This window comes from Lepidochelys kempii, chromosome 25, assembly GCF_965140265.1.
Source record: "Lepidochelys kempii isolate rLepKem1 chromosome 25, rLepKem1.hap2, whole genome shotgun sequence".
NCBI lineage: Eukaryota > Metazoa > Chordata > Testudines > Cheloniidae > Lepidochelys > Lepidochelys kempii.
In genome coordinates this window covers 6,788,841-6,815,740 of record NC_133280.1, presented here as the reverse complement: position 1 = coordinate 6,815,740, position 26,900 = coordinate 6,788,841, and the positions used below count along the sequence as shown (strand labels likewise).

The 26,900-nt window shown below is 44.8% G+C and overlaps 1 protein-coding gene and 1 long non-coding RNA gene across 8 annotated transcripts in view; one reads left to right on the top strand and one right to left on the bottom strand.

Moving 5' to 3' along the window:
* DOT1L (DOT1 like histone lysine methyltransferase) overlaps positions 1 to 26,900 on the bottom strand; it is a 103,803-nt gene that overhangs the window by 58,955 nt on the left and 17,948 nt on the right. For all 7 annotated transcript variants that reach the window (XM_073324234.1, XM_073324230.1, XM_073324232.1 and 4 more), the window contains exons 2-6: positions 19,585 to 19,628; positions 16,086 to 16,160; positions 13,035 to 13,098; positions 10,835 to 11,063; positions 3,266 to 3,360 (exon numbers count right to left, since the gene is read on the bottom strand). In XM_073324234.1, the coding sequence (XP_073180335.1) occupies positions 3,266 to 3,360; positions 10,835 to 11,063; positions 13,035 to 13,098; positions 16,086 to 16,160; positions 19,585 to 19,628 (507 nt within the window). The remainder of the gene's footprint in view (positions 1 to 3,265; positions 3,361 to 10,834; positions 11,064 to 13,034; positions 13,099 to 16,085; positions 16,161 to 19,584; positions 19,629 to 26,900) is intronic.
* On the top strand, positions 148 to 24,119 carry LOC140903259 (uncharacterized). The gene is made up of 3 exons (XR_012156200.1): positions 148 to 336; positions 18,106 to 18,136; positions 23,736 to 24,119. It is a non-coding gene; the product is annotated as an uncharacterized lncRNA (long non-coding RNA).

The following is a 26,900-nucleotide window of genomic DNA, read 5'->3' as shown; positions in this document are numbered from 1 at the left end:
GATATACTGGTCACTGGATAAGCATTTTTCTATTCCCTGACTGATCAGAACAAAGCCTGCTCCATGCTGTGGTGGACACATGACTCCAATTAGCCTGCAAAGAGTCAGTTGAAGCCATTAGACTAATGAGAACACCTGACTCCAATTAACCTGCAAAGAGTCAGGTGAGGCCGTTAAGCTAATGTGAACACCTGACTCTAATTAAGGCCCCTCTGATACAATAAAAGGGCTCACTCCTGTCAGGCTGAGGAGAGCCAGGGAGCCTGAGGAGAGGAACTGCAGCTGAAGAGCTGGGTAATGAAGACACCCTCAAGCCACTGGAAAGGGAGCCCTAAGGTAAGGGTGAAGAAGGTGTTAAGAGAGGGAAGCAGGAGAACTGTGGGGAAGTGGTCCAGGGAAATGTAGCATCTCAAAGGTCTGTTGCCAACAGCTGCTGCCATTAGGGTCCCTGGGTTGGAACCCGGAGTAGAGGGCAGGCCCTGGTTCCCTCCAACTCTCCACTACAGAAACACCTTCTTGGAGGGGAAGACAGGACCCCGTCAGGACAGAAGGCTAACCTGTTCTGGAATAAGCCCATAGGGACAACAGAGATTGTGGGAGTTCTCTCACCAACCTCCTTGCTGGCTTATGATGAAAATGGCTCAGTAGGCTGTGACCCTTGCCTCTAGAGGGAGAAGGGCTATGCAGAGGGTCACAGTGAGCCTCGCATAATCTGCCAGGAAGAGCGGAACACACTGAGACAAGGCCACACATGGTATACTTTATTCACCCAGTAAAGTCTTCAAATACAGTAACTCCTCGCTTAACATTGTAGTTATGTTCCTGAAAAATGTGACTACGCGAAATGATGTTAAGCGAATCCAATTTCCCCATAAGAATTCATATAAATAGGGGGAAAAGGGGGGTGTTAGGTTCCAGGGAAATTTTTTTCACCGGACAAAAAACTATATATACACACACAGTATAAGTTTTAAACAAACAATTTAATACTGTACACAACAATGATTGTGAAGCTTGATTGAGGTGGTGAGGTAAACGGTGGAAGAGGATGGGATATTTCTTAGGGGATGCCTTACTGCTAAATGATGAACTGGCATTTGGCTGATCCCTCACGGGTTAACACGTTGCTGTTAATGTAGCCTCACACTCTACAAGGCAGCAGGAATGGAGGAAGAGGAGCCAGCATGGTAGAGACACACACCCTGTGTGTTGGGGGTGGGGGGGGGAAGAGGCGCATTGCCCCTTTAAATATGCTGACCCCACTAAGTACAATGCCTTTAAAAAAAAATCAGGAAGTGGAGACAGCAGCTGTGACCAGCAAAGCCTCTCCATCCTGAGCCCTGACCTGTCCCCACCCCGCTCTATATGGAGAAGTGGTAAGGGGGACACCGTGACTTTAGCCCCCCTCCCCTGCACAGCAAGCAAGAGGCTCCCAGGAGCAGCTCCCAGGCAGAGGGCAGGAGCAGCACATGGCAGCGGGGAGAGGGACAGCTGAACTGCTGACAATTGGTAGCCTGCTGCAGGGCTGCCGCACAGGGAACTTAGGGGAGCTGATGGGGGGGCTGCTGGTCCACCCTGGTTCCAAGCCCCCACCAGCTCGCTGCAAGGGGCTGCTCTTCCTGCAAGCAGTGGACAAAGCAGGTGGCTGCCAAACAATGTTATAAGGGAGTATTACACAACTTTAAACGAGCATGTTCCCGAACGGATCAGCCAGGTAACAACGAAACAATGTTAACCGGGATGACTTTAAGTGAGGAGTTACTGTACTTGACACAGCGTTATTAAAAAGGGACACCATCAGGATTAGTACTCCCTAACAATTTATATTCTCTGCATACACTGGCAAAGTTCATGTAATTCTTTACTGCCTGCTGATCATTTACACTATGGCCCCTTCACACTGCTCTGTGTAAATGGTCCTTAACGTAGGTACTTCTGGAGTGGCGTAAAAGTGCCTTTGTATAAACAAAACTCTGGCCCTATATGTATTTTCTCTCACAAATAAGTGGTTTTTAACCAGTGATTACTACTAAATAAAGAGCCAGGAACCTAGCCTTTGTGAGCTGCTCTAAAATAAGTCAGAATACTCATGCAAGGAGGTGACAGAGAAAGATTTGGTAAAAGTGTTCCAGCTCAATATTTCCAAGGGATTACCATGAAGAGTAAGGACAAATTATTTCCTAGGCCCTTCTATGGCACTCATGATAGCATCAGAGCCTTTTTACATATATATTTGAAAAGGAAGCTCTAAAGCTTATGTACACATTATTTAAGAAGCTAAAGTTGGTATTTGAAACAGACCAAAGTCCAATAGTTTGAACAAGGAGTTAAAGGTGTGAAGCTCTATGCAACCTACTGGAGGAAGTACAAAATTCTTACTGCAAGGCTTGACCAACTTTTATTGTTTGCTTGCAACTCATTTGGGTTCCATGTTTCCCTTGGAGTTGATTAACTTTGCAAGTCCCTATTGACATAGAATTAATGGAAGTGTAAAGAAAACTACTTGCCTAAGTATAATAGCCTTATTATGAGACATCGTCCTAAGTACTTCAATTGGGTGCATACTGAGCACTGCTATTAACTGAATGCTCCAGGGCAATCGATAGGTCTCAGTTACTCTGCAGCTCCAGCTATATTAACATATTTAATATCTAAACTCAATCGTTTAAGAGTTAGGGCTGCTAAAGAACATTCTTAGCATGATCCAGATTGCAGCTTTTTTAAAAAAAATTATGCGTTTCAGCCATTCTGTCTCCCACTACTCTGATCTTGCTCAACTCCTTCCTAGAGGCTTTCAACCCTACACAGCACTAGCCTCTGTGACACAGCCCTTTCAAAGTCCCATTCCAGACCCGAGTGGGTCCTGAAATCCACAGCTTAGACAGTACGGTGTCTAGGTTAAACCTGCATCTTCCCTTTTGATTTTTGTTCCCTTTGTATAAGCTTCCCATCACCACGCAGCCTCACTCCGCCTGGTTTTCTCTCAGGCCTGAACTAAGCTCTCTTCAGAGACCAGTTAATGATATTTCTGATCACTCAGTGAGCACTGCCACTGAGCAACAAGAAGCACATCCCACCCCTCCCCATATCATTTGCATCACTGCTGTGCTTCCAGCCCTTACTGACTTAAGGAGCCAGAGTGTCTAGGATTCAAACTCAGGATTCCCGCTTTGTAATACATAGCAGTTACCTGAAAGACATAAGATATTGAGCCAACCCTGGAATCAAACACTTACCATCTCATACTCCTTGAGACAGAACTCACCTCAGCATATTTGGCCGGAATATCAGCTTTCTCCACACCATAGTGATGTTTGCAGTTTGTGGCAGCAGCGACTTGAAGCACTACCTGACCCACACCTGCAGGTAGAGAAAGAGACAGTTATAGTAAAAAAGTCCCCCATACACAGGAGACTGCTTCTAAAACAAAGACCAAGATGTATGCAAGGATTTCACAACATGTGTCAATTCCCCATCCAAAAAGTATGGATAATGTATCTCTCCCTCTCACCTTTTGTATCGTCTATTCACACTAAGCTCTTCAGGGAAGTGACTGTCTCTTTCTATAAGAATGTACAGTACCTAGCACAATAGCCATTCCCATAATACAAATAATATAGCACATTGATTGATAAACATATGACAATTTACATTACAACAAATAGCTCCAACTTCACAACAGTTACACCTCAATACCGGAGCCTATTTTCCTCTAAAAAGACTTATGTCCTACAGGAAGTAAATATGGATGTTTTTTGTTTTTGCAAGAAAACCAAACAGCAGCTAGATAAATTTTGCAGTTCAAATCTCTCAGTGTAATGGAGAGAGCTGTAACAAAACATTTATATCTGATTTTCATTGTGATGGAAAACTAATACAAAAGTCTCAGCACATTGGGAAAAAAATGCTAATACACAAGACAGGAGTATTATTTTCTAGTACAATAAAAAAAAGATAATGATCAATATGCATCAAAGTAATTTCAGACGCAATTTGCTAAACTGCAAGACAAAACATTACTTAAAAATGTATGAACTTCCCATCACTCAGTCTCAATTGTGTTTGCATCAGAGACTGCTCCAGCAGTAATTAGCTGCCATTCCCACACCTTGTCTGCACTCATTACATCTCTTTGGCTTGTGGGGGAAAGAAAAAAAAATCACAGCTGAACCTCTGCTTGCACACCTGACCCAGATTTTGCCAAGTACACGGTAAATCTTTATAAGCTGTTGCAATCATTCTATATTTATTTCTTACCGCAATTGATTACAACTCCTGATCAAACCATTTCTATATTCATTCTAATACGACGTTTATCGCTGTTTGTACTGGACTAATGTAAAATGCATTGTCTCACTAATGCATTTCTCACAGAATCATAGATCACAAGGGAAAGAGAAACATTCAAGCCAAGCAGATAGCACATTTGCACAGAACACACATTGTTGTTTTCCATTTCATTGACTGCCTGCAGGAAGTAGCACCAGTCATTGAGGAGGTGGGGCTCTTGCCATTAAATCATTATTGATACAATACCCACTTTGGTATAATGGGGAATCACCTACTGACAGTCCTGTATAATAAAAAATTGTATTATGGTACCACCTAGAAGCCCCATACAGGTTCTGGGCCCCATTTTGCTATGTACCGTATAAACAGAGTAAAAGAACAGCTTACAATATGAATAAGAAGATGCAACTATTGAGTAAGAAACGCAATGGGGGAGGATGAGGGAAGCAGTAAAAACTATATGCATTTACATGGGCCAAATAAAATATCAGAAGTCATTACTGCCCTTCTCTCATCAGAGACCACTTGTGGTTAAAGATACCACTTTTTTGCAACAGTTGTCCTAATTCCAATTTGAACAACTGTGTTCTGCCTTCCTAAAATTCCATTTCAACCAGACATAATATTGTTGGCTTCTAGTCTTAAATGGTTGGACAGAGTTACTGATAAAAAATGGCTGCAACATTTGACCAGCGGTTGTTACACCCTGTGGCAGATGAATGATTCCTATACATAGAGGTGTAGGAAAGGCACTAAAGTAAATGTTGGATATTGTGCTATTGCTACAATGGTATTCTAATCTACACTGTACACTATACTGCATTGACTAGAATACTATGGAAATTCAGTCTCAACTCTGCCATCTATGTGCAAACTTTCATTGGTGTTAACAAGAGTTATGTGGGGAGGAGAAATCAGGATCCTTTATTCTTCTTCGAGTGCTGGTACACGTCAATTCCAATCACGTGTGCGCACGCTGTGTGCACGGTCGTCAGAAAGTTTTCCCTTAGCAGCTCCCACCTGGTCAGCTGCGGAGCCCCCTGGAGTGGCGCCTCCATGGCACTCAATATATAACCCTGCCGAAATGGCCCTCACTTCAGTTCCTTCTTACCGTCCATGATGTCCATTGGAACGGCATTCACTTGCTTTCCAAGTGCTTCCCTTAGTTTTCTTCTTTGGCCTGTAGTTTTAGTCTAGGATTCAATTAGCAGTTTAGTTTAGTTTAGTGTATATAATTTGGGTTAGGGTGCAGGGACATCCCCTATCCCTTACCTCCCGTCAGCTGCAGGGCATGCCTCGGGCCCAAGGGTTTAAACTTTGCGGGACCTGCGGTAAGCCCATGCCTACGGGTGACCCCCAGGATGCGTGCCTGAAGTGTCTGGGGGAAGAGTACCAAACAGACAGGCGCAAAATCTTTCCACCCTATGACGAAAAGAAAGAGGGATTTCCATCTGAAACAACTTCTGATGGAGTCCGCTCTCCATCCACAGAGCACATCAGTGCAGAGCGCCCCGGCCTCGGTGCATGACACGGTACCAAAGACAGACTCTGATTCAAAAGACCCTCAGCACTGGCACTCCTCAGTACAGACAACCAGGCATGGCTCACACTCACCGGTGCCACACAAGTGGCACAAGACGACAGACGGGGTTATCCCCGGTGCCGAAGCCAGGACCAGGTGCAACCGCAATGCATCCTGCGAAGGAGCACTCAGTGCCCAAGGGTCCCTCCAGGGTAGCTCTGCCCCTAATTAAAACTATACAGAGCAATATCAAAATGCTGCAGCAGACCCCAGCAACGACCCCGCCTATGGCGGGGGGTGTTGAGTGCAAGTACTTTGTCCCATTCAAGTACTTGTTCTCGCACCTGCAGCCTTTCACCCTAGTAGTGACAGCCGTCATCAAGAAGGAGAGGCAGGGCCAGCAAGGACCAACTCCCAAATCCAAGGAGTCTAAAAGATTAGACCTTTTCGGTAGAAAGGTCTACTCAATGGGGGGCCTGCAGCAAATTATAGCAAACCAACAAGCAGACACAACTTCAACTTGTGGGACTCCATGTTGAAATTCAAGGAGCAAATTCCATCAGACTCCAGGGCTGAATTCATGGCCATCATTGACGAAGGGAAGGTGGTGGCATGAACCTCTCTTCAAGCCTCCCTTGATGCGGCAGACTCTGCTACCCGCACCCTCTCATCGGGGTTAGCCATGAGAAGGGTTTCAGGGCTGCAGGCATCTGGGCCGCCCCCCAAAGTGCAGCAAACCCTTCAGGACCATCAGGACCCCTCTCATGAACAACTCCTTATCCATGAGGTGCAATAACTCCTCACCATAGGGGCAGTGGAGGAGGTTCCTCGGGAGCTAAGGGGCAAAGGATTGTACTCTCGTTATTTCCTAATCCCCAAGGCAAAGGAGGATCGCATATCTATTTTAGACCTGCAAGGACTCAACCAGGACTCAACTCAAACTTCATGGTGAACTTGAAGTTCCGCATGGTCTCCCTGAGCACGATCATCCCGCCCCTGGATCCAGGGGCTGGTACGCCACCTTCTACATGAAAGACGTGTACTTTCACATAGCCATTTGGCCTGAGCACAGACAGTTTCTACGGTTTGTGGTCAACCACAATCATCATCAGTTCACTGTCTTCCCATTTGATCTATCAACAACGCCCCGAGTGTTCACAAAGTGTATGTCAGTAATAGCAGCCTTCCTCCCCAGAAGGCAGGTGGAGGTATATCCCTACCTCGACAACTGGCTAATACGGGGGCGCTCCAGGGAGCGGGTAGAATCTCAAGTCCGATTAACCAGATTCACTTTTGAGAGACTGGGACTCCTCCTCAACATGAACAAGTCGAGCTTACCACCGACCCAAAGAATAGAATTCATTGGGGGAGGTGCTGGACTCGGTACAGGCAAGGGCGATCCGGCCAGAGATATGATTCCAAGCCATAACTGACCCTCAGTTGGTGTGCGAGGAAGTCCCCTTCAACAGCCCACAACCCTCTCTGGCCCTAAGAACGGACGCATCAGCTCTGGGTTGGGGGGCTCATCTGGGAGATCTCCGAAAGCAAGGCCTATGGTCGCAGCACGAGCTCTCATTCAGTATCAATATCAAGGAGCTCAGAGTGGTGCAACAAGCCTGCCAGACCTTCCTGTCCCAACTACAAGGCCAGTGTGTGGCAGTGATTACCAGCACCACCACTGCCATGTTTTACATCAACAAACAGGGTGGAGCCTGTTCCTCCCCCCTGTCAGGAAGCCCTCCAGCTATGGGAGTTGTGCACAGCCCACTCCATTCACCTGGAGGCATCATATCTCCTAGGAGTGCAGAACGAACTAGCAGATCACCTCAGCAGGTCATTCCACAACAAGTGGTCCATCCATCCAGATGTCGTACAGTCCATCTTCCATAGGTGGGGGTTTCCCCCGGTAGATCTGTTTGCCACCAGGAGCAATACAAAGTGCCCAACGTTCTGCTTCTTCTGGAAATAGCCCGGGTTCAATCTCCGACGCTTTCATGCTACCCTGGGGGGACCTCCTCGTATATGCCTTTCCACCGGTCCGACTCATACACAAGCTGCTGCTCAAGATCCGCAGAGACAAGACAGAAATAATTCTGTTGGTCCCAGGATGGCCACGCCAACAGTGGTACACTCCAGACGCTTCTGGAGCCGTCTGTGGACACCGCGGTCCTGCTACTGCTTTTCTCAGATCTCAACACCCAGGACCACAGCCACCTTCACCCAGACCTCCAGTTCCTCCATCTCACAGCATGGAAGCTTCATGGTTAAACCCAATGGAGCTCCTGTGCTCGGAACTGGTCAGGCAGGTTCTGCTCAACAGCAGGAAACCATCCACCAGGGTCACTTCTCTGGCTAAGTGGAAGAGGTTCACTTGCTGGCATGCCCAGCATCGTACACCTCCACTTCAGGCTCCTATATCACTCATCCTGGATTACCTCCTGCACCTGAAAAGGGCCATCCATCAGGGTATAACCTTGCTGCTATTTCAGCCTTCTACCAGGGAGAATTGGGGCGTTCCATATTCACCAACCCTAGGGTAGGGCGTTTCCTCAAGGGCCTGGAAAAATTATATCCACAGACTCGATGACCTGTGCCTGCATGGGACTTCAATCTGGTCCTCTCCAGACTAATGGGGCCCCCTTTCGAACCACTGGCGACTCACTCCCTTCTGTATTTGTCGTGGAAGGTGGTATTCCTAGTCGCCATCACATCGGCTAGGAGGGTGTCCGAGTTAAAAGCACTAACCTCTGACCCACCGTACATGGTCTTTCACAAGGCCAAGGTGCAATTCAGGCCTCATCCAGCCTTCCTGCCCAAGGTGGTGTCCCAGCTTCATATTAGCCAAGACATTTTTCTACCAGTCTTCTATCCCAAGCCTCATACCAGTGCACAGGAGCAGAGGCTTCACTCACTGGATGTCTGGCGTGCACTAGCATTCTACATCAAGCATATTAAATCTTTCAGGTAATCTAATCAGCTGTTCATGGCGGTGGCAGACCGGATGAAAGGGCTCCCAGTCTCTTCCCAATGCATTTCTTCCTGGATCACAGACTGCATCCACACATGCTACGGGCTGACTAACGTCCAAGCCCCATCTATTACAGTATGTTCCACAAGGGCACAGGCCTCATCAGCAACTTTCCTGGCCCAGATTCCCATTCAGGAGATCTTCAGAGCGACAACCTGGTCATCGGTGCATACGTTTAACCACTCACTATGCTATCACCCAGCATTCCAGACATTTTGCAGCATTCGGCAGAGCAGTACTCCAGTCAGCAATTCCTTAACTCCGACCACACCTCCGTGTCACCTGATTGGAATCAACGTGAACAAGCCCTCGAAGAAAAACTGTTATTTACCTTCTCGTAACTATCGTTCTTCGAGATGTGTTGTTCACGTCCATTCCAATAAACATCCTCCTTCCCCTCTGTCGGAGTAGCCAGCAAGAAGGAACTGAAGGGGAGTCGGGTCAGCGGGCTTATTTGTTGAGTGCCATGAAGGCGCCACTACAGACAGCTCCACAGCCGACCCGACAGGAGCTGCCAAGGGAAAACTCTGCAACGACTGTGCACGCACCTGATTGGAATGGACCTCAACAACACATCTCAAGGAACAACAGTTATGAGAAGGTGAGTAACCATTTTTTTCCAGTGTATCCATCAACTGAAAACCAGTGCACAGAAAAGTGATCACAGAATTACGGTTGAGGCTACTGCATGCTAAACCATTCTTTTCAGATACTAATAAAGGTTCTTATTTTTCATATGCTTGGTCTTAGTCCAATATTAAGGTTTGGGATTCTATGGTGATAAATATCTGGTTTTGTTTTTGGTGGTGTTAGAGGCCAAGGAAAACAAAACATTTCACTACAGAAGCATTAGTCAGATGACACACTCCTCCATCTTGTTAGGCAAACAGCAAGATTGTGTGACTTCCAGATATGATCTCTTATTGTGACCTTACTGAACAAACACTTTCACACAACTGTGGTAAAGCAGTTATTTCTGTACAGCAAAGCACCATGCCTGACTAAACAGCATTTTAGATGTGTCTCATATTGTACTTAACTGGACACAAAATATAGTTACCAGAGTGGGGGGAAGGAGGGGAGGGATAAATTCTGTCCCCTGTGAGTGGCTTGCTTTAATACCCTTAACTTGGAATTCCATTTAGTAGATATAAAATGGAAGTAAGGTTAGTAATTCTGCTGTATTTTCAGTGGGCAGGTTCCCGTTTCCTTTGGTAGGATAAAGGATGACTGTTGAGAAAGCAAGAGGATATACACTTCATTTATTTCAACCTACAATTCTACATTAAAAAGGGGGAATTCTTATTACTCCTTTCCTGCTGGTAATCAGATTTGAGCAAATAAAACAAGATCATCTTACTCATCATATCTGCTCCACATCTGTGTTTGAGTCACATCTGGTTACTTAACTGACAAAAAGGTTTTTACTTTTGTTAAAACTGCTAACTGTAGCACAGATGCAGCTATGGAAGAGTGAGCTGGATTCTATACCGCCTCACAATAAACAGAAAATCTTTATTGCTGGTGATTGTGTCAGACAGAGAAAGAACCCACTTTATTTTCAGGTAGCAGGTGGAGTTTGCAGTTTTGACACTCAGGGGGGAAAAAAGTGTGATGCATGAACTTAAACTGGATCTAGAAGCCAGAAAGTATAAAATATGGACTCTGTTAATGGCACTTTTACACAATCATTTCAGATGCCAACCATACTTTAAAATGACTACATTTATCTATGGTGACAAAAATGAAGTATTCTTAAATTAAGTTTCCTGAAGTATCAATCCTTCCTTCACGTGGGTGGGTGACATTTGGTGCCACATCCCACTGGCAATACAGGAAGGAAAGCATTTATCTGTCAGGAGTGCACAGCCAGATAGACAGTCTGTGGGGATGGGTTACTTTCTAAATGTAAAGTGACTGACATTTTTTTATTCAGCGGAGGAAAAAGCCTGGGCAGAGATAGAAAAGGGAAAACGAAGCAGTTTGTCACTTACCACTGCCCAAGTCAACAAACAAGTCATCCTCAGTCATTTTAATCTCATCAATCATTTGGGCCACTAGATCAAAGGAAGTCTCTCCATACACCTCTGGGGAAAAGGGCTCATAGTTGTTGAGTTTCTCTGGGTCTGTCACCGAGTGGTTATATACTTGCTGCAAGATGTGACGGAGGAGCCCATTGGAGGGACGAGTGTTCAGTTTCATGGGCTGGGTAGTTCCTTTCCACTAAGAGTGAGGAGCAGAAAGGGAATGTAAACAAGAAAAATACATCATGACATACCTGCGTTTGCGGGTGGAAGGGCAACTGACACAAAGATAATCCACGTTCCTCCACCCCGTCTCTTGCATGGGTAAAACTGATCCAGTGTCCTTCCAAAAGCAGCAGCAAGACGTGCTAAAAGACTTCTGCAGCAATGCCGCTTGGGGAGGCTGGTTTGCTTTACTGTCTGTGTCACCTCACCCAATAGGTATTTTCGAAGACTGCATACTAGATACACGAGGGAAAACACATCTAAGATCTGCCTACATACTAGATGTAACTACTGCATTTCATTGCGCCATCAACATAAAGACGGGTTTATTTTCTTGCCATGAAGTGTAGCATGGGAGGAATCACGCTCAGAGGGAGTGGGAGAGAAAATTTAAGCTTCTGCTGGCCAATAATCTCACTCCTAAATAGAAGCTATTGATGTTTCTGAACTTCCTCTTGTCTTCCCCACTTTGGATTTTAAACGTCTGTAAGCTTTTTTCCCTGGGCATCTTTTCCATCTCCTTTTCCTGATAGTCACCTCTTTCCTATCTGATCCTCTGTTTGAGGGCTCAGTGCTGCTACCTCAGAGGCCAATTACCACTTCTGCTCCTTATGTCAGCTAGCCTGGGCTCCTACATTCAGCAGGGCACTGGCAGGACAGAGTGAAACTGACTAAATTCTCACTTCAGTGAGTGACTGTAAATGAAAAGTTTCAGAGTAACAGCCGTGTTAGTCTGTATTCACAAAAAGAAAAGGAGTACTTGTGGCACCTTAGAGACTAACCAATTGATTTGAGCATAAGCTTTCGTGATGAAGTGAGCTGTAGCTCACGAAAGCTTATGCTCAAATAAATTGGTTAGTCTCTAAGGTGCCACAAGTACTCCTTTTCTTTTTGTAAATGAAATGTGAGTGCTGAAGAACTCCAACTTTTAAGCTATTAACAAAGACAAAAGTGGCCAGCATCTACGAATCAGGCAAACGATATGGAGATTTGTAGGTGCCAAAGTGGTGCAAAGTCTGGGAGAAGTTCTAACCTACTGGCAATATCTTTCTGAGGTCTATTTTGAATGCTCCCACAAAAGAAGATAACAGTCCCCAACATGTGTTTGATAGGTCAAAGTGCTTCATAAGGCCCCGAGATTGTGATTTTTGTAGAATAAGATGTAGTATTAAATTGGATGAGTGTTAAGTACAATGACAGATACTACTGACAGAACGGGCATCTAAATTCCATAAATTAAGTAAAATTCGTATTATTAGATTACACTTACTGTGTTTCATTACCAGCCTTAAACTTGGGGTAAGAAAACCAAAAGTTGCCTATTATTAGAAATCTATTAAAATAGATTTCATTCCAGTTCTTCCTTAATAGTGATTGATCCTTTGGAACAGAACAGTTCTAAAATATAGCTTTACTGAACAGTAAGGGAATTCTTAATCTATGGATCATCGCCACGATACACAAATTAATCTGGACTATTTAAGGAATCTTTAAGTCTCAATCCCCACACGCACAAGTAAACGTGTATACGTTAAATCCTCGTGAAATTTCTGATGAAAAAAGCTAGGTATGGTGCACGCAAAGGAACCCTTTTTCAAAGGTAACTCAACTATTTCAAATGTCAAAGCAAGAGTGCCAGCTGCACATTAGGGACTAAGAGCCTGCAAACCTGTATTTTAGAAAAATTAAGCCATTCTTATATAAAAGATATAAATTCAAATCCTCAAGTGCCAAGTTTTGGCCAAGAAAGCAAGGTTTAATAGACGACTTATTAACTCCCGAATGAATGGAAAAGCTGTAATGGTGCTGTTTAAGCAAACACACAACTGAGTGCTAAGAAAGTCAGCTCTTCTTAGTTGTCATTTTCAGTACATGAATTTGAAACCACTAGCCTGAATAAAGCCAACTAGATAGGCACCACAGCATAACAAAGGTAAATACATACCAACTGATGAATGCTATCAATGGCACGGTTGTATTTGTCACAAAGCCTCTGCATGCTTTCAAAGCTGGGAAAGGAAAAAAAGCGAAGTTTGCTAGTCAGTTAACAGTAAAGAGGGTCTTGAAATGCTCAGCTATGCACATTAAAACAACACTGCCAAGGTTGGTAGGCACAACATTTGACCTACATTTTTTGAAGTGTACATACTGTAGCTGTAAATTTTTTTTTTTTTTGCAACAATCATTAATTCTTTATGCAATTTTACACTTTTATAAATTTTCCTTAAATAAGAGACTTTAGCGGCCCAACGATTCATTAGACATTCTATACCTGGTATCCATGTGATGGAAAAAAAAGTTCTTTTAAAGAAACTGATTTCTACCTAGGGAGGTGGTGGACTCTCCTTCCTTGGAAGTTTTTAAGGTCAGGCTTGACAAAGCACTGGCTGGGATGATTTAGTTGGGGATTGGTCCTGCTTTGAGCAGGGGGTTGGACTAGATGACCTCCTGAGGTTCCTTCCAACCCTGATATTCTATGATTTTATGATTTTAACGTTCAGCTTCCAAAGACTTATTGTAATGAATGGGGAAAATTAAGTTATGGAGATAGCACCAAGTTATCTTACGTTTTTCCTTTCTGACCTATCAGGAATTCAAGCTGGAAATTCCCATGGGCCCTCTTAGCTTCCTCCCACTTCCCTACATGCAAAAAATGTTTTAAGCACTACACTCGTAAAAAGAAAAGGAGGACTTGTGGCACCTTAGAGACTAACAAATTTATTTGAGCATAAGCTTTAGTGAGCTACAGCTCACTTCATCGGACGCATTCAGTGGATGACTTGTAAAGTAGTCTGCTTTGTTCCTTCCGGTGTCCACTATATCCAGCTATGAAGACAGTCAGACACTTATCCAGAGCTCAGTTCTATTCTGTTCTAACATGCAGTGTGCCATGTAATACAACTTCTTCAAAGTACAAACTTCATCCGCCAGACACCTGCTTTACAAGGAAAGCATACTGCTTGTTCTGTGGGTTAGTTGGGTTCACAGTTTAGCCAGGCACCTTAATTGCAGAGGCTGAGAGGATTACAGAATTATTTTGGGTCAAGGAGGTAAGGATACCTGCCAGGCCCACCGTCATTACATAACTAGATTCCAGAAAGCAGCAGCAGAAAAGCCAGTCCACCGAGTAATTGGGCATACCCCACATCTACCCCAAGACAGGAAGGGAGGAGAAAAGACAGAGGAGAAGGGAAGGAAGTTAACTTCTCATAAACTTGACTTCACTGCCACAACTAGCTAAGGCCTGGATACGCAACTTCAGCTACGAGAATAGCATAGCTGAAGTCAACGTATCTTAGATAGATCGACTTAGAATCACTTACTTCGCATCCTTGCGGCGCGAAATCGATGGCCACTGCTCCCCCATCGACTCCGCTTCCGCCTCTCGCCATGGTGGAGTTCCGGAGTCGACGGCAGAGCGATCGGCGATCGATTTATCACGTCTACACTAGACACAATAAACCGATCCCCGATAGATCGATCACTACCCCCCCCCCGATCCAGCAGGTAGTGTAGACGTGGCCTCTGACTCCTTATCTGAGAACACGGCTGTTTTGCACTTGCTTTGGGCTGCCAATTAACAGGTTTTAATTCCATGTTAATAAAAACAGGCAAGACTGAAAAATATTTTTACGAGTGTCTATTTGCATTTCCATAATGCACTGGTTTTCATTCCTAGTCTCTGCATTTGCAGCACTGCAGCCAATCTTCTAGGATTAACTTTTCAAATAATTCTCCCCCCCCACAAGGAAAATGAACTGATTAAACAGGATGACAGGTTTATGGCTTCTTTGAACAGCTTCTGAGAAATAAGTCAGGTGTGGTTGAGGACAGATGGTTTCTTCTCTTATTCAGTATCATTGCTGACAAAGTGAGGCTGCACACCTATACATACCCCACCAGTGCTACACAATTACTGTATCACAATATCAGCATATAAACCATAGACCTGACATTAAGAGGTACTGAGCACTCACTACTCCTATTTAATTCCCTGGGAGGCTGGAGGGGCTAGTACGATGAGACCATATAAAATAAAAGGAATAATATAGCACCAAAGAGCGGTCCTTTTACATTGCAAAAGCCATCCAGGTGCTCAAAGAGTTAACGCTGAATTAGGACCTGATTCAGTTTCACCTGTCTCAATCCCACTCAGGAGACATGATCACTTTGTGGACACCGGTGTACTTAGATCTTTTCCATAAAAGAAATTCCATGGATTTTCATAAATCACAACTTGTCTGCAGGCAAGTGTCATCTCTATTTCCATTTTCAGTTAGTACAGTCAAATTGAGCCAAAAATATAGACTCTCTCAACTGTGTCCAAACGAACTTATTACAAACAAAAGAATTCCATAGGGTCAGATTCTGTCCGTCCCAATCTCTACCCACAGAGCAGACTGCAACACAACCCTGTCAAGCCAGTCCATGTAGTAGGTGTTTTCACATAGTTCTGTGAATCAGGCACTGTTCCTGCTTCTCCAGAGACAAAGGCTGTAGGAACAGTTTGAGTTGAAACTCTGTTTTTATAGTGTTGCCACTCGTATTTGATTCTGAATAGGAGAGGAGTGGGGAAAGTTAACCTTCCACAAACATGGAGAGAAAAATCAGTGGTGCCACGGGCAGCTCTGGCATAGTGTTTTCCAACACGAATTCTTAGTTACTACAAAAGCAGAAACTTCAATGCCATTCAGATTCCAAATGCTGGCTTTAGCCCAACAGCACAGATACAGATCATTGTTTCAGGGTGAGTAATTCCAACGTACACCAGCTCAGCTTTCTGCTATGTGAAGTTTCCAATTATGTCCTTAAATCCAGCAGCCGTTGCCAATACTCCTGTTACACATTTCCTACCAAAATAACTTTGTAGAGTCTGAAGCCAGTTCTAAAAGAAAACTTCAGCTCAGTTTGCAGTGTCTATAATTAGTTATTCTTAGACCAATTCACAACAAGCCATTTAGGCCTGCCCTTCTGGGGAAGGGGGAGTTCCTCTCACCTTTTTGTATCATAGTCAATTAAAACATAATTTTCCATAGCAAGCTTGAGATCTGGGATTTCTTCACAGACCCACCTGCAATGAGACAAGAATCAGAATACAATAGACCCCCAAATCTTTTACATTAGTGTTTGAACGAGGCAGTTTTTATTTTTACTGAAGCAGCAATCCGCCTGGATTCTAGACAGACGTTCCTATAAATTAAAAACAGTGTTACAGAAAGCATGAAAGACTGCAATATTGTGAGAAGTGAAGCAGACATCACAAAATGCTAATTATGGGGCTGGAAGAGTTCTTATTCAACACAAGAGTGAATATGAAGTTAAGTGCCCATTACCACTGGCAGAACTATAAAGCTCTTGAATAGGCATGAACTCCATTTTGACTTCACAATGAAGAGACAAATATACTTAGTTGATGTAAAAATAAAAGCCACAGCTAATGCTAATCTAATGGGAAATATGAAGCACAGAAACAATCATTCTGAAATGCATTTATTTTTTTAATAAGTTATGAACAACCACTTCCTTAGACAAAGCTACTTGTCTATCTTGCCACACGTAGATGCAAGTCATCTTCTGCAACCTGATGTCTGAAAATGCACAGCAGTCCTCAGCACAAATGAAACCTTCAAAGAGTTGATGTGAGAGGGCGCTTTCTCCCTCTACCAGGGCAGTATACTGTATTTCCACTTAAGTGGCCCAGCTTGAAATAGACTTGATAGTGGTTTTGATGTTTTTGTTGTTTGTTTTCTTAAAGGCATGTGGTTTTTTCAGGATTAATACAGCCCTGTATTCTGCTCCTATTAGAAATGGAAAACTGAGACCACTGCCAGGATATCTGACAAGCTAAATCTGGCAAAAGAAATACAGAGTTCTGCATTTCATTTCAAATGTGAAAAAGTTAATTATTTTCAAAGACAACTTAAAAACTAACAATGAGGGCCACAATCTGGATGGCAAGTCACTGGAGCGACAAAGTCTTTGTAAAGGGCCGGGGAAGTCACATCAGGAAAAAGGGTTTCACACCCTTTCCTTTCTAATCATCAAGCTGAGAAACAGTGATCTGAAGTATCACCCAAAATACAGAGTGCTCTACAGAATACCATTGGGAACCACATTTTCTTTCCCTTAGGTCTTGATATTATGGACAGATTGATTCCTCGAATACTATATAGCATTTGTTTTGTTTTTTTCAAAAGAGCAACCCCTCTATGCTTTGTGGCCCTATAAGGACTCCAACAATGGTTTTGTGGGGTTCTATGTTTATCATTTCCACTTTGGTATCCAATTTGGTCAGCTTACTAGAAAGAACATTTCTGAAACTGCCATCATGACAACCACGGATCTGACAGTCAAGCTGAGTTCTTTCTGGCTCGTGGATCACCCTGGCTAAAAGAGTATGCAACTGACACTTAGGCTATGTCTACACTACAGCCTGTGTCAGCAAAACTTATGTCACTTCGGGGTGTGAATATTCCACCCCTCAAGCGACATGAGTTAGACGGACATAAGCTTTCGTGTGCACAGCACTAGGTCAGTGGGCGAGGTTTTCCCGCCGACATAACTTATACTGCTCACGGAGGTGGGTTTTCTATGACGATGGGAGAGTTCTCCCGTCGGCAGAGAGTGTCTTCACCACACGCACTGCAGCTGTATGTGTAGACATACCCTACGTTAATAGATTTACTGATAAAGATTCCAGGCTCTCTCCCCACATCTCTGTGTTGACTTTGCAGTGGAATTGATAGTAGCAAAAATAAGCAACAAAAAAGAACCACATTTTAGACAAAGTCATAAGACATGATTGCATGTGTACAGGAAGCAGATATGTTGATTAAAAGTGCCATTTCAGTAAAATCACTTTTTTCACTTTACTATGCTGAAAGGTGACCTGATTTTATTTTGAATAGGCTAAAAGTGTACAAAATGTCCCAAACAGCCAATGTGAGAGATGCGCATTTAGTATCCAAATGACTTAATCTTAAATCACTAATATTCCTCTTCTCATTGCTCTTTAGGACATTCAGCACCTTACAAAAAGGCATAATGGTAAGTATCTGTGAACTACATTTCTTTCTATTCTTCTAATGAAGACTCACCTCCTTAAAACCTCACTTTTTTTTATCTCTACAATTTTTTTCCCCGCAAACTAGGCCAGTGTGCAGCAAACAACTGTTCATATCACAACTTTTCAAGCCAGTGGTCAGCTCTACATCCTCCCACCTCACACCTCCATAGAACAGTTTACTAGCATAAGCAACAAGTATGCACTGTGGTTAATTTGGTACACGGGTAAGAATGATAGTTACAAACATATGTTAAGGCTCTGTATGCACTACAGAAATCCCCATTTTTATAATAAAGCTGTGAAACGTGATTGTGGCCCAACTGTGTTCTAGCAATGACTCTTCTTGCCATTGGCTGGTGTGCACACAGAAAGTACGAGTGCAGATGACTGCTACTCCAGCAGCCACTTTCAGTAGCGTAGCAGTTAAACCTGCTCAGAGCAAGTCAAACTGATGTGCTACTGAAAACAGATGTCAAGAGCCAGAGAGCTAGGGCTCCCAACCTTACTAATGTTACTACCGCTGAACTGCTGTCAGCAATGGCTGAAAAAGTTTCAGACAAGGCCTTTGTGGATTTAAAAAAAGAAATGTCAAGGAACAAGGCTAAACCACGGTCCCTTAACATGGATAACATTTTCTACCCACAAACACAGGGGAAGTATGCTTGAAAACAATTTTAAAATCGGATTCTCTGTTGTGGATAAACAAAAAACCCAGTCATATTAGGGAGTGTTTCTGCTCAGCAACTTTTTCTCAAGGCTGCCAAAACCACAGTGCATATGAATTATTGCTGTGTCACAAACTGTGTGTGGCTGTAGTGGTGCCTGAAAACATTCAACCCTCTTACACTCGGCCTTCTTTCCAGTAGTATTTCAGCCACACCCTCCCACTGATGCAGCTCCACTATGCTCAGGCAGGCAGCACTCCTGACCCTTCCGAGTGCCAATGGCACTGCCCAGTTGTAGCCACAGTGGACTATTTTAAGAAATAAAAGTGAACAGCGTAAGCTTAAATCGGGCCAGAACCTAAGAAGAGACCGTAGATGGCGGTGGTGGTGTTTCGCTTGTTTGTTTGTTTAAGTTCTGGGCCTTATGCTTCCAAAGACTAAATTTTAAAATCCTGATTATAAAAAAAACAAACAAACATAGAATTTGATACTGTTGTACAATTTCATTTAGAACAACCGCAGACTAGAACAGTTTGTTTCAGACTAAGATTAAATTGGGGGCATGGGGAGAAGTTACTGCATCGCGTGAATTTACAGAGCTGTAATTCTGATTAGTGTCCAGGTTTAGTTCTGCTACAGCATAATTAGATTGCTATCTTCCCCTGTATTTGTTCCCCTCCCCTACACCTAATGTCTAATTTGAGACATACAGTAATACCAACATGGAAGAAAAGGTTCTGTCCAGTTCTGCATTGAACACTTACCGAATTGTCTCAATGATTTCATGAGCAGCATCATGGTGTTTGTCCTGAAATTAAAGGGGAGGGGGAAAAGAGAGAGAAGAGAAGCAGTTTCAGACAGACATCTGGAGAACACCATTCATATCAATCCCCAAAGATTACAGGACTCAACCTTCTAAAGTAGATTAGGAGTTAGAGAGGCAGGAGTCCTTAATTGCCACCCAGCGCAGTTAATATATTCAAAATGTACATTTCTTGAGAGACAACAAAGCTTCTTATACTTAAGAAAATAGGTTGTCTTGAGTTTCCACAGACCACTAAAAGGTTTTTAAAAAACCGCCCTTCCACTTATGTCACCTTCACTTCTTGAAAATAAGAAATGTTACAGTCAATACCCTTGGGGATTAGTGCGAGGTGTGTGTTTGAATGCAAGTTACATAACAAACAATAAGAATGGATACTAGTGATAAAAACTGATAACACCATATACCAGCTACATTGAGGCCTTTCTACTACTATAAAGCCATTGAAATTGTTCATTGTGTTACACATACACACACAGGATTGTGCGACACAAAGATTCTACTGGCATGTGTTTGGAATACCATATTACTTAGGTAAAGCCACAAGTGAGTTCTGCAGGTCTCATTCCATATGAGTGCCAATAAAACCCTTCTGCATGTGCCACATGTTACAGAAAAGTCTGTTTTAGGAAAATTATGGGAGGTTCTGAATATCTTATTGTATCCATCCTGCAAAGCCCAGAGCCATAGTTACCAAGAGTTCAACTGTAAAGGGCTCAGAAGGAGACAGAGAAACCTCTAAAAATAACCCTAAGAGTCATAACTTTTTTTTTTTTTTTTTTAAATTAAAATGACTTTCCTGAGCAAAAAGCAAGCACTGAGCCTCCAAGGTCTGAATTTTCCATCCTGGGCCTCAGACAGGATAATTTTTGAAGGGCTTTTGGGTAGGAAATTCCACATTTGAGGAAAAGAGGAAACATTTAAATGCAAATGATAAAAAAAATGGGGGACGTTTGAAATTTTAGAAGTTGTCCAAGGGCAGACTGCAGGCAAAGTGATCAAAGACGCACGATAGAATGCATTTGTGACATAGCGATCACTTATACATATAGTATCTATATTATTTAGTCCATATCGCCTGTATATGCACACACACAGCTAACAGACTTTTCCTCATTTCTGAATTCTCTCTCAGTGGTATGGAGGTTATACACAATCTAAATCCGTATTTCTCACAGCCAAATTTGGGGATACGTAGGTTTCCTATTATACATACCCAGTTTTAAATTTGGCTTCATAACATCAAGTCTTACTTTTAAAAACCAATTTCAGCATGTGGTAAAGGACAACTACTGAGGAAGCAAATCCACATGCCCTGCAACCTGTACACCCACAGGTAATATGTTAATTAGGTACTGGTTTGAACAGGAATCTGAGAGGACAACGAAAGGGGACAGAGATAAGGAAGGGCAAACATCTGTTAACCTACTGACTCAGGCACAGATATGAAAGAAACTATGCTCTCTAAACTGTCAGGAAGGGGGTTTATTTTTAGAATGTCAGAACTTAAGGCTGTAACTGTGAAGAGTCAAGCTGTCTGGGATCAGTAGTCTCAGGGCATGGCTACACTTGCAGATGTAGAGTGCTGTGAGTTAAACCCGCCTTTATACAGCGCAGCAGGGAAAGTGCTGCAGTCTGTCCACACTGACAGCTGCAAGCACACCGGCATGGCCATATCTGCAGCACTTGCAGCGGCATTGGGCACAGCACATTGTGGGCAGCTATCCCACAGAGCACCTCTTCCCATTCTGGCACTGTGGCTTGTGGGAAGGGGGCGGGGAGTGCAGTGCATTCTGGATCCTGTCCCAACACCCCGTGATGCATCGCTTTGCATCCCAGCATTCCCTTTGATTCCATCCACAATTGGCACCATCTGTCAACAGTTTTTGTACTGTGCGCTGTCTTCCCTTTCGGTCTGCGGGAATGGAGCCCGAACTGCTGAGGAACATGCTGGCAAGTCTTGCCAGCGCGTCACGTTTGGCAGTCGAGTTATTCCTTAAGATCCAAAGAGACAGTGAGGACTCCGACGATATCGACTCGAGTAACGCGAACGACACGAGTTTGCTTGTGGCATTCAAGGACATGCTCACCACCATCAAATGCCACTTTTGGGCTCAGGAAACAAGCACTGAGTGGTGGGATCACATCGTCATGCAAGTCTGGGATGACGAGCAGTGGCTGCAGAACTTTCCGATGAGAAAAGCCACTTTCATGGGACTGTGTGCTGAGCTCGCCTCCACCCTGCAGCGGAGGGACAAGAGATTGAGAGCTGCCCTGACTGTGAAGGAGCAGGTGGCTATTGCAATCTGGCAACTCCAGACAGCTACCAATCGGTCGTTAACCAGTTTGGAGTGGGGAAGTCGACCATTGGAATCCTGTTAATGCAAGTTTGCAGGGCCATTGATTGCATCCTGCTCAGAACCACCATGACTCCGGGTAACGTGCATGACATTATGGCTGGCTTTGCACAAATGGGTTTCCCTAACTGCGGAGGGGCGATAGATGGGACACACATTGCAATTCTGGCACCAGCCCACGTAGCCTCAGAGTACGTTAATCGGAAGGGATATTTCTCTATGGTTCTCCAGGTACTTGTGGATCACCGTGGGCGTTTCATTGACATTAATGCATGGTGGCCCGGAAAGGTGCATGACGCACTTATCTTTCATAACACTGGCCTTTTCAGGAAGCTGCAAGCCGGGACTTTTTTTCCCAGACCAGAAGATCACCATAGGGGAAGTCGAAATGCCCATTGTGATCCTTGGAGACCCCGCTTACCCTTTGATGCCGTGGCTCATTAAACCCTACATAGGGAGCCCTGACAGCAGCAAGGAGTGGTTGAACAACAAGCTGAGCTGGTGCAGAATGACTATGGAGTGTGCTTTTGGCCGTTTAAAGGGTCGCTGGTGCTCTCTGTATGGGAAGCTGGACCTAGCCTATAACAGCATCCCCGCAGTTATATCCGAATGCTGTACCCTCCATAACATTTGTGAAGGGAAAGGTGAAAGATTCACTCAGGCATGGAACTGGAGGTTCAACACCTAGAGACTGAATTTGAACAGCCGGAGACGAGGGCTATTAGAGGGGCCCAGCATGGGGCTGCAAGGATGAGGGAGGAATTTGAGGCTGAAAGCCCACAGTAACGTCTGGTGTGGTGCCCTGCACTGGTGAAGCGTGGTAGGAATCTGTGTTTGCTACGTATGATACGCTGACTTGCAGTGCCTTTTTTCCTGGGCTACGGTTTCTTTTACTTTATGCAATAATAAAGAATGTTTTCAAAGCCAAAAAATCAATTTATTGAAAAGAAACAACACAACTGCTTGGGAAACACAAAGGGCAAGGAGGTGAGATGGGGTGGGGTGGGGAACGGAACAGTACAATCACAGATTTGCGTATGTCCTGTCTGGAGTGCTGTGCAATGCATGCTTCACTTCAGGATGGCTTCACTGCATAGTGATGGGCATTGAGGGCAGTGGGTAAGGGTCGTAGTTTTCAGGGCTGGGTTGGGGGGGGAAGGGGCAGGCATGGTAGCGCTCCGCCTGCATGGCTACGAGTGCCTGGATTGAGTCCACTTGGCACTCCATGATGCTTATCAGCCACTCTGTGCTTTGGTGCCAACGATCCGCATTCTGCTGGCGGACCCTCCTTTCACTCTCCCACCATTCCTGCACCTTTTTATTTTCATTAGGTTGAATGCTGCATGACTTCATGCAGCATGTCCTCTTCGCTTCTACGTGGCCTCTTCCTGATTCTTTGCAGCCTCTCGGCCGTTGATAACACGGACGGCTGAGATCTCAAGGTTGCATCTGTAAAGGCAAAATGCTACACTTAACAGAGGCAGCATTGTTCACACCAGACAGAGCAATGATTCCCCCGTATTCAAGGCCAAGCACAGTCTACACAATAGCATAATTTGCCTGTCCCAAAGCGAGCGCACATAACCCACGGGAGCCCCAAAATGGTGAGTAAGCACAGGCTCAAGCGTGACTAATTGTTTCACAGCTGTACTGTCCTCTGGGTTTCTGTGCCTTGAGAAGAGCCAACAGCGGCAGGGGGCCCCTATACTGAACACTGTCCCCATATTTTCCACAGGAGTTCGTCCTGGAAGAGATCTCGCTGCTGAGGGTGACCAGGGAAGCAAGGGAGGGTCTTCTACTGCAATGCGGCTTCCACCCTGGCCCATATGCAGCTTGCCTGTGTGTGGCAATGGTCCCGCCCATCACAGCACAGTGGCACGGACAAGTTAGCCCGACTGGGACAAGGACCACAGTGCCTCTCCCGAAAAACCTGCACAAGCGCATTGTCCAAGTTCCGGCTGAGACCTTTGAAGAGATCACTGAGGCCGATTGCCGCGATGCGAGAGAGCACCTCAATGCCCTATTCCGCATCTACGCATGCATGAGGCCCTAACCCTCCTCGCCCCAAGAGCCCGCACCAAATAACTTCCTTCCCAAAATAAAAGCCGCTTACCGGAAACCTCCTGTGGTGTTTGTCCTTCCCCAAGCACTGGCCGCTGCAACTGGCTACCTTCCTCCTGGCTTGAGAACGGCTCCTGGCTGCATTCCTCCGCCTCAGCACCCTCACTCCCACTTTGCTGCTCCTCCTCCTGCCTTGTTGCACTGGCCTCTGAGGTGTCCATGGTGATATTTGGCATGGAGGTGGGATCGCCCCCAAGTATCACATCCAGCTCTTCGTAAAAACCGCAGGTCGCAGGGGCAGCACTGGAGCGGCTGTTTGCCTCTTGGCCTTTGCAGTAGGTATTTCGCAGCTCCTTCACTTTAACCCTGCACTGCAGTGTGTCCCAATCATGGCCCCTTTCCAGCATGGCCCTTGATATCTGCCCAAAGGTATCGTAATTCCTATGGCTGGAGTGCGACTGGGACTGGACAGCTTCCTCCCCCCAAACACTGATGAGGTCCAGCACCTCGCCATTGCTCCATACTGGGGATTGCCTGGCGCGTGGAGGCATGGTCACCTGGAAAGATGCGCTGAGAGCACTCCACGCCTGGCTGAGCAAACAGGAAGGGGATTTTCAAAATTCCCAGAGAATTTAAAGGGCAGGTCTAACGGTTGGTCACCTGAGGGCAGGGCAGTAGAGTTCAAAGTGATGACCAGCGTGGCTACAACAGGCATCGTGGTACACTTCTGGAGGCCGATCACAGCGCACTAACGGACCAGGGCGTCCACACTGGCGCCGCGGCGCTCCAGCAGGGGGCGCAGCGAACGTTATTCCACTCGCCGAGGTGGAGTACCAGCAGCACTGTAGCCGCGGAGACAGAGCGCTCTACTCGCCTCGCCAGCGCGAACGGGTAGCGAGCTAGGGCGCCCAGGCCTCCTTTATTGCACTGTAACTCCCAAGTGTAGCCAAACCCTCAGATTCAGGCCACGTCAACACTTACAAGCTTAAAATATAGCTGTGCCACTGTAAGATCGCTCGCTGTTTTATGCTGACAGGAGAGAGCACTCCCGTCAACATCATAAAACCAGCTCAACGAGTGGTGGTAGCTACCTCAGCGGCAGAGTGTCTCCTGCCAACACAGCGCTGTGTACATAAGCGCTTATGCCAGCAAAACCTGTGTCGCTCGGGGGGGTGGGGGGGGTTCCACACACCTGAGCAACAGAAGTTTTGCCGACCTAAGTGCTAGTGTAGACATGGCCTCAGATGTGAAAATCCTTGAACTTTCCAGGGATGGCAGCAGCCACAAAATACCTAAGGAGTAAAAACTAACAAGGAAACCAGAAACCAAGTAATTGGCTAAGCAGTGAAGTTTGACCTACTAACCACCATGTAGTCCTCTTTGTATGCTCTGTAACATGCCATAGCTCCACAGACAAAAATGCTCGTAACACACCACAGATGGTCACATTTGGATCATGCTTGCTCCAAGCAATGCTTCCCATCACATCATCTGCCACTGTCCCATTCTCAACTGGTGGAATGCCAGTGTGGATGGGAATCAAGAGTGTAACAGCCCCAACAGTGCAAATAAGTACCTCCGTAATTATGCTGCACACACCAGAGAACTCACTTGTGGGGCAAAACAACACAATCAATTTAGTAATTTACTTCATTCTGCTTCAATGGCATTGAAATTCAAAACAGAAGTTATTTTTAATCACATTCCTTGGTATTTCAAATGGATGGGATGAACTAACTATGGCTCTTAACTCCAAATAAAATCTTCTGGTTCAAGAAGAAAGCCACAAGAAGAAAGGGAGGGCAGCCATCTTCCACAGGGGAATTGCACTTCTTCTGCACACCAACTGGAGCTCTTATCCTTTGTGGTCTCCCACTGCCATTTTGCAGCTAATTTACCACAGAGGTAGAGAAAAGTCAACTTCCTAATCCAGAAGCTAGGAAGCCAATGCTGCTAAGTCTCCAGAACTCAGTCCCACCAGTCTAAAGTCATGATCCAGATGCAACAGCAACACCTCACCCTGTGAAAACCTTTGAGTGTTGCATGGACTCCAGGAGCGGGTGTATACAGACATTGCATAAATTAACAAAACTACTGGTTTCATTATCCTGTCCTTCGAGATTCTCATTTCCCCCACTCATATTTCCCTTAACTTTTCAACTCAGGCCACGTCTATACTAGGAGTGCTTTGCTGGTATAGCTACACCAGTATATACTATACCAGCAAAGTGTGCACAGTGTTTACACTGGCCAAGCTGTGCTGCTACTCGTATAGATTATTCTGCAACCTCTAAACAAAACAATATATTGTGGTAAAAGCGTAGTTTTGCTAGTGTAACTGTCTACGTGTGGGGCTTCTGCCAACAGCAGTTCTGTCAGTTCGGGATCACACCTCTTCACAGCCCTGACCAACATAGCTGTGCCAGCAGAAGTCTGTAGCATACGTATAGCCTTAGAAATACCACGAATGGCAAGTTTAGTCTCTCTCGTAGATTTTTTTTCTTACAAATGTTTATGGGCTTGTCTATACACAAGAGTCATATCTTTTTAACCATATCAGTATAATTCAATCAGTTTAAAAAAAAAATTCACACCTAGTGTGACCCTAGTTCCACCAGTATAAATTTATACATCTACCCGTAGAGCATATTCCAATATGGGAAGAAGAATATATACCAATTATATACCAACAGAAGCACATTTATACCAGTATAACTGGGTCCACACTTGAGGTTGTACTTTATGGGGGGGAAGGGGGAAAAAAGAAATCCACAGCCCTAACAGACAATTATACTGGTACAAAAACTGCAAGTAGACCAGGACTATAGGACATTTTTGT